Source organism: Octopus sinensis, linkage group LG20 (assembly GCF_006345805.1).
Source record: "Octopus sinensis linkage group LG20, ASM634580v1, whole genome shotgun sequence".
NCBI lineage: Eukaryota > Metazoa > Mollusca > Cephalopoda > Octopoda > Octopodidae > Octopus > Octopus sinensis.
This window is the reverse complement of record NC_043016.1, coordinates 12,459,324-12,472,785: the sequence shown is the minus strand read 5'-3', so window position 1 is coordinate 12,472,785 and position 13,462 is coordinate 12,459,324. Positions and strand designations below refer to the sequence as shown.

The 13,462-nt window shown below is 36.2% G+C and overlaps 1 protein-coding gene across 1 annotated transcript in view; it reads left to right on the top strand.

The window, feature by feature from the left end:
- The window catches only part of LOC115222680 (oral-facial-digital syndrome 1 protein), a 49,635-nt gene that overhangs the window by 25,186 nt on the left and 10,987 nt on the right, over positions 1-13,462 (top strand). Inside the window, exons 9-12 of the mRNA XM_036511514.1 lie at positions 4,453-4,559; positions 6,720-6,839; positions 7,903-7,976; positions 11,829-11,920. Coding sequence (XP_036367407.1) covers positions 4,453-4,559; positions 6,720-6,839; positions 7,903-7,976; positions 11,829-11,920 — 393 coding nt within the window. The remainder of the gene's footprint in view (positions 1-4,452; positions 4,560-6,719; positions 6,840-7,902; positions 7,977-11,828; positions 11,921-13,462) is intronic.

The following is a 13,462-nucleotide window of genomic DNA, read 5'->3' as shown; positions in this document are numbered from 1 at the left end:
GTCACAAGTCTATAGCCCTTCCTCCTTATTAAATGCCTCAGTTAAGGCATCTCTAAGTCATTAACTATTCAAAGGATCCATAAGCATTCAGATCCTTCTTTTCCAAACTGGCCTGCTTCTTGGAATCCTCCTAGCTTGAAGTCAGAAGTCGATAATGACTAACCTATGCTGAGAGGTACATTCTTCACCAAGGAAGGTCGTTGCATTTATGAGCAACATGTATCTCACTTTCTGTTGAGAATGTAGTCAATCTGAATAACATGGTCACTTGATTTATAAGTTATCATGTGACTGGCTGTAACCATGTTGGCCGATTCCTCTTCAAGAAAATGTTGAAGGTCTTTAGTAGCAGTTGATTCTATGCCAGTATTAAAACATTTACATTATAAAATTCTAATCAAATTTAACATTTGCAAAGAAATAGTAAATTTAAGATATTTCCATTAGATAAAGGACAAAAAGTAGAAATATGTTACAAACAAACCAAACATACAAGCCATTTCTAGAAAGCCATTCTCTTTACTTGAATAAATAGTGTCTTGATAGAAAACATGAACCTGAAAAAAAATTCTATTTCTTTTTGGGGTTTTTCTATTTTTTTTTAATATATGTCTTAAAAAATTTTAAATTTTATCCACAAAAAATATTCTTGTTTACTTATTTTCTGTCAGAAATTTAATAGGTCACGGTGACTTATTTTCTTTGTAAATGATAAATTAACTAATATTTTTTGTGAAGTTGTCTTGATGTTCTCAGTTCTAATTCTACCAAGGTTGACCTAGCCATTCATCCATTATAGTGACCCCAGTTAAGCACTGGGATCACTACAATCAACTTACCCCACTTGTGCCAAAATTTGAAACCAATATCTTTTGTGAAGTTGTAGAATACAAAATAACCAGTTATAGTCTGCTTTTGAACACAATATCAGGGCTGGCTCAAGGTACTGCCAACTTCGGTAGTCGCCCAGGGTGCCGTGTGCTATGGGGCACCAAGATGCATGTGGCAGAGTCAGGGAAATTTCCATGACCGTCAGCTTGTACATGCTGAATTTCAGCCTGCCCTAGCACCAGCAACCCTAGGGCCAGCCCTGTATAGTACGTATAAAATTTTCCCAAGGAAGAAATAATTATTTGCTTTGAGAAAGAGGGGAAGTCTAAAAATTTCGACAGAACCCTTCATCAAAGTACTTAACTGTCCTTCCTATCTTAAACTCTTATTAACATTGCGACAGAGGCATATAACTGAAGCAAGATACATTAAAATGTATGTACAGTAATCCCTCGACTATTGCAGTTGTTATGTCCCCCCACCACTGCAAAGTAGAAACAGTACTGCACTGTATATATTTATTTTTTATTTTTATAATTTGTATATATGTTTATTTTATTTTAAATGCAAAATAACACCACAGAGGAATCGACATAAGCTTAAATAATAGAATCCAGGTAAAAAAGTCACAGGGAAAAAAGTAATGGCAATAAAGTTACAGAAAATAGTCATAGAGGTTTTGTCCAGGGAAGTTTTTTTCTGGGGATAGAGGGGAGGGTTGGATCCCATAGTCCTTGTTGTAATATAAACTTAAACATAGTTGAATATGTATGTATATATATATATATATATATATACTGGAAGGTTTGGAGATGATGTACAGGTATTATATATTAGAAGAAATGAGGTAATCAGAAGATCGGATGGTTTATATTTACAGATATTTATTTATATATTACATTTTTTACATATATATATCATATCATTCAGATCATTAGCGCTTTCTCCCACTCTAGTGGGGTTTTCAAATCATTTTGATTGAAAACCCCACTAGAATGGAGAAAGCGCTAATGATCTGAATGATATGATATATATATGTAAAAAATGTAATATATAAATAAATATCTGTAAATATAAACCATCCGATCTTCTGATTACCTCATTTCTTCTAATATATATATATATATATATATATATATATGGCGTTAGGAAGGGCATCCAGCTGTAGAAACACTGCCAGATCTGACTGGACTGGTGCAGCTTTCGGGCTCCCCAGACCCCAGTTGAACCGTCCAACCCATGCTAGCATGGAAAGCGGACGTTAAATGATGATGATGATGATGATGATATATATATATATATATATGTATGTGTGTGTCTTTGTGTTTGTTTCCCTGCCATCGCTTGACAACCAATGTTGGTGTGTTTATGTCTCCGTGACATAGCAGTTCAGAAAAAGGAACTGATAGAATAAGTACTAGGTTTACAAAGAATAAGTCTTGGGATCGATTTCTATGAGTCAAACAGTTTTAAGGCAGTGCTCCAGCATGGCCGCCGTCAAATGACTGAAACATGCAAAAGAACAGTAAAATATTATTCCTATCATCATCATCATCATCATCGTTTTAACATCTATTTTTCCATGCTTACATGTGTTGGAAAGAATTTTGTTGAGATGAATTTTCCATGGTTGGATGCCCCTCTAGCTGCCAACCTCACCTGTTTCTAAGCAAGGTAGTATTTCCTCATGAGCAGATATTTCCTTCATAGATTGGAAATGCAGAACACACTTGCACAATGGTAGCACTTATGTACAATTGTGTGATGTTGAGCCATGGAGACAGTAACACACACACACACATGCATTTATATGTATATACTTCATCATCATTTAACGTCCGTTTTCCATGCTAGCATGGGTTGGACGGTTCAACCAGGGTCTGGGAAGCCAGGAGGCTGCACCATGCTCCAGTCTGATCAGGCAGTGTTTCTACAGCTGGATGCCCTTCCTAATGCCAACAACTCCGTGAGTGTAGTGGGTGCTTTTTATGTGCCACCGCCACAGAGGCCAGAGGAGGCTGGCAAACGGCCATGATTGGTTGGTGCTTTTTACGTGCCACCGGCATGGAAGCCAGTCAGGCAGCATCCGTGTTGGTGACAAGTGGTTTTTAGTTTCCATCTATCAAATCCACTCATGGCTTTGGTCAACTCAATGCTATAGTAAAAGACACTTGCCCAAAGTGTCCCCCAAGTCGGATTGAACCGAAAGCCTTATGGTTGGGAAACAAACTCCTTACAGTCATGCCTGTATATAAACAGGAATGTTAAATTATTTTCATCATTAAAAAAATCTCTAGCACTCTTGAAAACATAATTGATACTAATGATATCAATTATTAAGAACCTTTCATAGAACAATATTTGATCAAACTGCATCGTTTTATAATAGACCCCTAAAAAGGAGTGTGTTTAAAGAGTAAAATACCTAATGTTAGCCATTTAGCATTTAAACTAGCCGTATCTGGCCAAAATAATCTATTTTATCTTCAAACTGACCAGATATAGCCTCTCACACTTAGCTTACAATATCATCTACTATAATAATACTCTTGTGTTTTCCTCCGTCACAACATATGAATGAAATGAATAAGAAAAGAAGGGGTGAAAAAAGAAAAAATCAAACAGCTTTTCAACTCTGTATGAGTATATGTGTGTGTATGTAAAAGTGAGGTGTGTGTGCGTGTGCACGTGTACAAGGGAATGTATGCGAATGTTTGTATGTGTGAACTAGTAACAAATGATGATCGATGAAAGACAACCACGAGATAACATTGACAAGTGTATTAATTTGATTTACCAAAGATATTTATAAAATACAACAATCAATTGTTATTTTTGATGGCACGGGGCAAGCTAGCTCTAAAACAAAATCAAATTCGATGACTGGCATCCATGCTAGTGGAGCGCTAAGAGTACCATCCGAGTGTGATCGTTGCCAAAGCAGCTAACTGGCCTCCATGCCGATGATACATAAAATGCACCATTCGAGTTTGATTGTTACCTGCATCACCTTACTGGCACTTGTGCTGGTGGCATGTGAAAAAACATTTGAGCGATGTCGTTGCCAGTGCCACTGGACTGGCTCCTGTGCAGATGGCACATAAAAAGCACCATTTGAGCGTGGCCGTTGCCAGTACCACCTGATTGGCCCTCGTGCCAGTGACACGTAAAAGCACCCACTACACTCTGTAAAGTGGTTGGCATTAGGAAGGGCATCCAGCTGTAGAAACTCTGCCAGATCAAGATTGGAGCCTGGTGCAGCCATGTGGTTCACCAGTCCTCAATCAAATCGTCCAACCCATGCCAGCATGGAAAGCGGATGTCAAATGATAATAATGAGGATATATATATATATATATATATAGAGAGAGAGAGAGAGATATCATCATCGTAGTTTAAGATCCATCTTCCAAGCATTCATGGGTAGAATGGTTGACAGGAGCCAGCAATGTAGAAAATCTACCCAAGGCTACTGTGTCTGTTTTGGCAGGGATTTTATGGTTGGATGCTCTTCTTAACACCAACCACCCAGCAGAGTGGACTCAGTACTTTTTACATGTGTGTGTGTCTGAATCCACACATACATATCAATACCAATAAAGTTTTTAAAATCAATTCCAGGTACACCAGAAAGACACTTATCAGCAAAGGCAGGCTTTACTGGAAGAAGTCAATAAATTACGCCAGAAGGAATCTGAACTTACGAAGATGATGGAAATGGTAAAGAGGTAAACAAATCAGAATCATTTATATGGAATAAAGTCGAATGGGTGATTGACACTTTATATCTTGGGTTTCATGAATGTGTCCTGCCTTTGATTTGCATGAAAGACAGATTTCAAACAATGTATTTTTAACAACAGTCACAGATGTGTTTACGTAGTAAGAAGTTAGCTTCCCAACCACATGGTTCTAGGTTCAGTCCCACTTCATGGCACCTTGTGCAAGTATCTTCTACTATAGCCCCGGGCCAACCAAAGCCTTTGTGAGTGGATTTTCTAAACAGAAAATAAAAGAAATCCATCATATATAAATATAAAGCACCCACTACGGTCTGTAAAGTGATAAGCATTAGGAAAGGATTCCAGCTGTAGAAACTGATCGTAAGCTCGGCGCTCTAACCACTGAGCCTTCACAGTCAAATAAGTCAACCCCAGTACTTTTCTTTTAAGCCTAGTTCTTATTCTATCAGTCTCTTTTGTCCAACTGTTAAGTTATGGGGACACAAACATACCAACACCTGTTGTCAAGCAGTGGTGGGGAACAAACACAGGCACAAACACACACATATAATACAATAGGCTTCTTTCAGTTTCAGATCTATTCACAAGGCTTCAGTTGGCCCAAGGCTATATCCGAAGACTGTCCAAGGTACCATGCAGTGGGACTGAACCTAGAACCATGTGGTTGGAAAGCAAGCTTCTTACACACAGAGCCTTGACTGCACCTGTATATGTTGTACAATATATACATATATATATATATATATATATATATATATATATATGTAATTCTTTTTGGGAATAGTGGATCTCAAAGCAAACACATAAATCTGCAAATAATAGCATGGTTTGAAAATCATTTTGGATAGAAAAAGTTGAAGACCTTTTTTATTTTTTTTTTTATTCAAAATGGTTATTCAACTATTGTTCATAGCATTATGTGTGTTCTTTAAGATCTATTTCAAACAAGAATTATTTCACATTCTCTTGAAAGTTTATAAAATTGTCATAATGTGCATGCATATATAAATATATATATATATATATATATCCATCTTTCTATTTCACATAATTATATATATATATATATATATATATAGTCTTACTCTCTAACTCACTTCCAACTGGGGTATTTATCTATCTACTCTACAACAAGATGCTTATATATGTCTCATCTATACCTTTAATCTCTCAACTGACACAACCCCCCCCCACACACACACACATATACACACACCCAGTACTACTCCCCACTCCCAGTTGAGTGGCTTTTGTCTTGCAAGATACTTGGTGACCCTGTCAGTGCTGGTGTCACATAAAAAGTACCAAGTACACTCAGTGGAGTGGTTGGCGTTAGGAAGGGCATCCAGCCATAGGAACCAATCCAAAACAGACAGTGCAGCTTGTTGTTACTTTCAGCCTTGCCAGCTCCTGTCAACCATCCAGCCTATGCCAGCATGGAAAATGGATATTAAATGATGATGATGTATATATATATATATATATGAATAAAAGAAGGGTAAGCATACTGTTTGCCAAAGATGAAAGCGAAAGCTTCAAAAAGCCACCAATACTATGATAAATACACATACGAACAATGCAATGACTAGTTTAAAAAGTATTTGAAGGTAGTTTACATACCCCTATGTCAATTGATTTCATGCTGTGCATGAGAAAACATGCTTTGCAATCCTTAGTTGGAGACAGTATTTAACATCTATTTCTAAAATATTTATTTTGTCAACTTGTATGCGTTTTTAACTTTAAACGTCCCACTCCGTTTAAAGAGAAAACTATCATAAACAATAAAAAAGTAAATATATGAAGCATTATTACTGTTTTTAACAGTAATGATACTTCATATATTTACTTTATATATGTATATATATATATACTTATTATATTATATTGAACTTTTTAATACCTTTTTGATAGTTATAAAAAAAAATAATAATAATAAATAAATAAATATTAATATTAAAAAATAAAAAGTTTAAAAATTTAAATTTTATATTTTATATATTTTGTATATTATATTAATTATATATATTTTTATGTTTTGGTTTATGTTTTTCACTGTTTGATTTGCCTAATAGTGGTTTTATCTCTAATATAATTTATATTTTTATATATATATATATGTTTTTGTTTTTATCATTAAAATAGGGAAAAAACCTTGGATCAGGAAAGACTGAAGTGTCAAGAAGAAATATTGAAGCAAAAACTGAATGAAGCTAATCGCATCGAAGCTGATTACCAACAAAGAATTGAGAATGAAGTTTTCAAGTAAGACAACTTAACTTTTAGTTATATATTATTTGATAATAATTGTGAAATGTTAAATAAATGTGCATTCACATGGAATAAAATAAAAATGTATCCAGAGTAAAGGAAATTTCTTAGATGGAAATTGTATTCGCCCAATGTGCATATGTGTGTGTTTGTGAAACAAGCCACCCCACACACATGCACATACATACATATAAATATATGTGCATGTGTGTTTGTGTGTCTGTGTGTGTGTATATATATATATATCCTCTCACAATTTTTTTTCTCTTTCCATCCTTTTTTTCCCTATCTCTCCATCTGTTTTCTCTCCTCATTCATTTCTATAAAAGAGTGTAGGCTCGAAATGTCAAAGACTCTTCCATTTTTCCTGATCATCAAACTTCCCTCTCTCTCTCTCTCTCTATATATATATATATGGAGGCGCAATGGCCCAGTCGTAGGATCACGGTTTCGATTCCCAGACCGGGCGTTGTGTGTGTTTATTGAGCGAAAACACTTAAAAGCTCCACTAGGCTCCGGCAGGGGGTGGTGATCCCTGCTGTACTCTTTCGCCACAACTTTCTCTCACTCTTTCTTCTGTTGGCCTGCTCACTTAGCCGGCGGGGTGGTGTCATTCGAAGGCTAAAACGATGCGAACGCATTGTGACCAGCGATGTGTAGCAACATCTGATGGTCTGGTCGGTCACGTGATCATATATATATATAGTTGAAATTTACAGAAAAGCAAAAGACAAAGACAGGTGTATAAACAACAAGCTGGTGTATTAAGTTACATCATCAAAATCTCATAGCTATGAGACAAAGTATGATTAATTCAAAACAACGTGAATAAATAAGATTTAATTGTGGTAGAATACTGTGAATGCTAAAGGGTCAGCCATCTGTTCCCCTCTTCTGACACCCTCATGAAATTACCCACCCTCAACTTTCTCTCCTCCCCAATCTGCTGTCTACATTTTCTTTGTTCCGTTTATTTCTATTTATTTTATTCCAGTTTATTTCTATTTACTTCAGTTTATTTATTCATTCATTTATTCATTTCCATGTTGTCTTGCAGAATGAAGATTGACTTACAAAACAAATTCTTGGAGAGGTCTCAAAATATGGATTCTAGAGAGGCTCAGATTAAAGGTATCTGTTCACTAACAGTCTTCACCCACCGACGTACTGTTTTTTTCTTTCTGCCTATTTTGCATTCTAATGCAACATACCACTGACCTAGCCACCTGCACTCACCCTCCAACCCCTGTCCAGCTGACATATTTTCCCCTACTCTTTTCATCTCCTGCAAGATCCCACATTAAATGTTTTTGTCCAACATTTCCCTCCCAAAACTGCAACCCCGTGGAGTTCCCCAACTGCAACCTATATACATTGACCCCCTGTTGATGTTCAAACTGAGCACTGGATGCATCAGCTCTGAAAATCTCTGCAAATGTTCTCAGTTCTGTCCTTCCTCCTTTAGCTGATTTATTAAAAGAAGAAGTTTTCTGTCCTAATTCTATTTGTTTGTTTCTTAATCCTTTCATAATGTTTTGTATTATAATAATATAATAAAACATTGTGTACAGTGCTCAGGTGCACTACAACTCATCTAAAGTGTATGTATAATCAGGTGTAGTTTCGGCAGATTTCGGAAAGCATGAAGGCCTTAAAGGATGCAGTGTCATGGCAGTCAACAACTGACGCAGGCAGTTTGTTCCATGCTTCAGCAACTCTGAGCGTGAAAAAATGTTTCCGAAAGTCATGGGAGCTGTATTGTAGAATCATGACTTTGTCTTCGTGTGACCTGGTTGGAGCAGGTTAGCTTGTTACACAAATGTCCTTCTCCAAGCCACTTGTGAGGAAGTTATAATATGTTACAGTAGTGATAGGAAACCTATTGAGCAAAGAAATGAGGGCACTCAGGCCACAGAAGGAGTCTCTTGAAAGCCTTAAATGAGGGCACTCAAGCCAAGGAAGGAGCTTCTTGAACCAAAAAGGAAACCTCTTGAGCCAAGGAGAAATCTTGACCTGCTAAGAATGGCAATTAATTTCCCTTATTGTCTTAAAAATAGGACACACTGGATAATGTAATTATAGATACATACTGCTTAATATTTTTAAAATGTCTGGAATGTCTTTGATCATAGGTTGGTTGGATTAACAATAACTATTAAGCTCTGTTAATCTTTTCCATCACAAGATTTCAGATGATTAATACTAAAACTATTTGTGGCTGAGAGATAAGCAGGTGGTCTTTTGATTGGAAATAACCTTTTTCTGTGGTTGGTCATTATTATTGTTTTAAGTGATTGACTGTTTGGTGCCACCTACTTAGGATACAGCAGACTGAGCTGCTTGTTTTTTTACTTGTTTTGGTTGGATGCACAATGTTGTGACAGTGACAAGACTTGAACTGCTGATCTCTTGCTTAATTTCTGACAACCTGATGTTTCAGCTATTCACTACCTCACATTGATAACATTAACCCTTTCGTTACTGTATTTATTTTGGGCTGCTCTGTGTTTCTCTCAATTAATTTTAAATATAACAAAGAATTTAGTAAAATAACTTTGTTATCATTAAGCTAGTGTTAGGAACATAAATTGTGACTAAGGTTTGGTGGAAGATTTTAATTCAAAACTTATGAAAGCAAGGTTGGTAACGAAAGGGTTAATGGAGTAAAACATTTAACCCTTTGCCTGTCCAAAACACTTTTGTAAATTTGTCCTAAACAGCCATGGTTGTTTTCAGTTTTTTTTTTTTGTTAGCCCTTATTTCATACATTCTGAGTAATATAAAGCTTTCTTTTCATAAGTCCCAAGTTATTCTGCTAGTTGTGTAGTAAGACATGATAAATTTATTTTTTTTTACCGAAGCACAAGTTAGTTGAGTTTTGAGACAGATGCTGAACAGTTAAGGTTAGTGTTGTGAAAATCCAAACAACAACTTCCACCCAAGTCTGAGGCATGTGTAAAAACTAAAAGTTGAGTTAGTTGCTGTGAAGGTGTTGAACTGTTAACACCATACTTTCCAGATACTCATTCTGCCAGCCTCAGCTACAACATGGGAAGTTACAGTTTTGCTTTCCCAGTCATTATGTCTACTGGTCTAAGTTCTCTTTAGCAACTCTGAATTCTTGTGCCCAGTTCTTCACTTAACATTCGTTTCCTTTAACTACCTATGAGGTTTATTATATCTTTTTACTCGGTTTATTGAAATTGGCTTCTCCAGCAAGATTTGTATCTGCATAATGACATTTGTCTTTGTATTGTATCATGGAATTGATATCAGCTCCAATTTGGAAAAACCTGTAAATTGTAGTAAGTGCAACTGAAATTATTCATGTCTTACAAATGGTATTCCTGCCATGCTTCACACACACCTTAATTTCTCTTGTAATTTACATTTGTTGAGCATTATTTTGAAACTAATAAAAATTGTATTTCATTTGAACACAAACACAACTCATTTGCTTTCTGATATTTATCGTTGCCTTTATATAAAACTGCCATCTGCATTTCTTGCTACAGTCTACATATACTTGTTACAATTGAAAAAAATTTGGGAATGTGTATCATATATGATGCATGAATACCCAGAGAAGGATACACTGTGTGTTACATGTGAGACACAGTTTGGGCAAAGGGTTAATACAGTTGACCGTTTCCCTTCCCCCATTTCAACTACCAAGATTTATAAAGTAGTTCAAAATGAGAGTGTGTTATCTTCATGTTTCCTTCATTGTCAATGCAATGTAAATGGAGTCACTAAAACTGAAAACCAAAACTGAATTATTACATGTATCTTTAATTAATAGTACAGTATTAATATCTTTTTTAGACACAAATTTAATTAATAGTTATAGCATATATTTCAAGCGATGTTGGGGGGACAAACACAGACACACACACGCATATATATATATATATATATATATATATATACATATATACGACAGGCTTCTTTCAGTTTCCGTCTACCAAATCCACTCACAAGGCTTTGGTCGGCTCAAGGCTATAGCAGAAGACACTTGCCCAAGGTGCCACGCAGTGGGACTGAACCCGGAGCCATGTGGTTGGTAAGCAAGCTACTTACCACACAGCCACTCCTGTGCCTATATTGTTGTCATTCCTAAAAGAAGAAAGCTATAATAAAAGGCATTCTAGACATGGCCATACTGAGAGTCTCTCTAGAGATGAGTACCACAGTTTTGTAACTTTCTACAGCATATCCACATTAAGTAAGATAAACAGAATGCTGTTCTGAACCAATATTACTTCCGTCGCTAATAATGAATTTTTACCCAGCCTGCCAGCTAATCACAACACCACTGTTTTGTTTGATCACTGTTTTTCTATATCAGTAGAGGCTAGATTTGTCTAAGCATGCAGAAATATACAGAAATCTAGATTTAGCAGTTCTGCTGCCAGTGCTGGATGCTTTGTGTCTGCTACCAAAACACTTCAATGCTTTTTAGCATGATATATCTATACAAGAGGCTTTCTTGAGACAAACACATTAGCTTTGTGGCTTTCTTCATGTTAAGTAAGATATGCAGAATGCTACTTTGAAATAATACTGCTTCCACCACCACCACCACCACCACCACCACCAACAACAATTTTTTTTTATCAGACACAGTTTATAAGAATCATATTATCCAATGAGATCATAACTTTTTTTAACCCTTCAGCATTTAAACTGGCATATCCGGTTGGAATATTCTCTCTTTTTAATTTTCAAACTGGCCAGATCCAACATGTAACACCTACCCTACAATATCATTCTAAAAATTAACAATTACTTCATCAAAAATATCAAAGCTACAAGACAATGTATGATTAATTCAAAACAATGTGAATAAATAAGCATTAGATTTGACAGAATAATCTGAACGTTAAAAGGTTAAAGCAGTAAGGTATGATTTGACTTGGCTGTTATTTCTGTTATTTCACATCACCTCTCTCTCTCTTTCTCTCTTTCTGCTTTTGTTGACAGTGCATGAATTAAGGAGCAAAGAAGAAAGAGAAAAGTTTCAATTACTGAAGGAAGATAATGACAGAAAATACAACAGGGTTAATGAGTTGGAGGTATGTTATAAAAACGAAACAAAAAAAGTGGATATAATTGTAATTAATTTAAGCTTAATTTCTCATAAAGTCGATTTTCCTCTTCCCTCTTGCTTCTATGTTAAAATTAAGTTTATGGATCAATTTTAATATTCAGGCATGGCTGTATGGTTTTGAAGTTTACTTCCTAACCACTTGGTTTTGAGTTCAGTCCCACTACAATGCACCTTGGATATATATCTCCTACTATAGACCCAGGTCAACCAAAGCTTTGTGAATGGATTAGGTAGACTAAAACTCTGTGTGTGTGTGTATGTGTGTGTATGTATTTATATACATATGTGTATATATATATATGTGTGTGTGTGTGTGTGTGTATATATATATATATATATATAATTATGTGTGTATGTATATATTCAGTTAAGTATATGTCTGGTCATAGAGTTACCAGTGGTTTCACATCCATAAAGTGCTTAACCCCATGGACAACTCAGACGCTAATGGCTCTAATCCTTTTGGGATATATTCTGGGAAGGTAATAGTGATGGAATACAGGGTGTGGGCATACTTCTTGCAGAGAAATGGGTGGATAAGATCATAGAGGTGGTGAGGGTGTGCAATAGAGTACTTAAACTCAGGCTAGTCTAGAATGGTATAGCTACAATTATCTCTGCCTACGCCCAACAAGCGGGCCTACCAAAAGAACAGAACGATCACTTTTATGATATTCTTCAACAGGCTACCTCAAAGACGAGTGACAATGATCTCATCTTTGTGACTGGAGATTTTAATGGGCATGTCAGACAGCAACCTGGTATCTTCCATGGTGTACATGAGAGCCATGGAGTTGGTACCAGAAATGAAGAGAAAACTAGGCTCCTGGAGTTCTGCACTGCAAATAATCTATTGATCTGCAGCACCAACTTCAGGAAGCCAGCTAGTCACCTGATAGCCTATCGATCAGGTGACTCCACTAGTCAGATTGATTTCATTCTCACCAGACAGTAGGATGCATGGTTGCTCTTATATACAAAGACCCTCCTTCGTGAAGAGTGTACCCCTCAGCATAGACTAGTAATTAATGACTTTAGACTTGCGGTCAGAAGGATACCAAAAACCAGACCAATCTGGAAAAGAAGGACTTGGAAGCTTAGGAGCCCTTCACATGGTCAGAGGTTTAGGGATACCCTTACCAAGAAATTAGACGATAGGGAGGAGGAGCTGCAGTTCTGTGACATAGAGGCAGCTGGGAATTCCTGCAAGATAACTTGCTTTATGCATGCTGTATTTTGGGGAATAACTCCTGTATTTTGGGGAATTTTCAGAAAATTTTTGCGAATTTGTATTTTACATATGGGAACTCAAACAATTATGCAACACCCACCAACCAAAAAAAAATATTGGTGCATGATTTAAGGCCTATTTAGGTATTACTTTTACAACCACCTCCTTCTGACCTCATGTGTTTTAAGCATTTAATAAGTGAAAAATGACCACATGGGTAAGCAGCTTGATAACAGTTTGGCTTGTTACTATGGAAACAGGCACCTATATATCTGT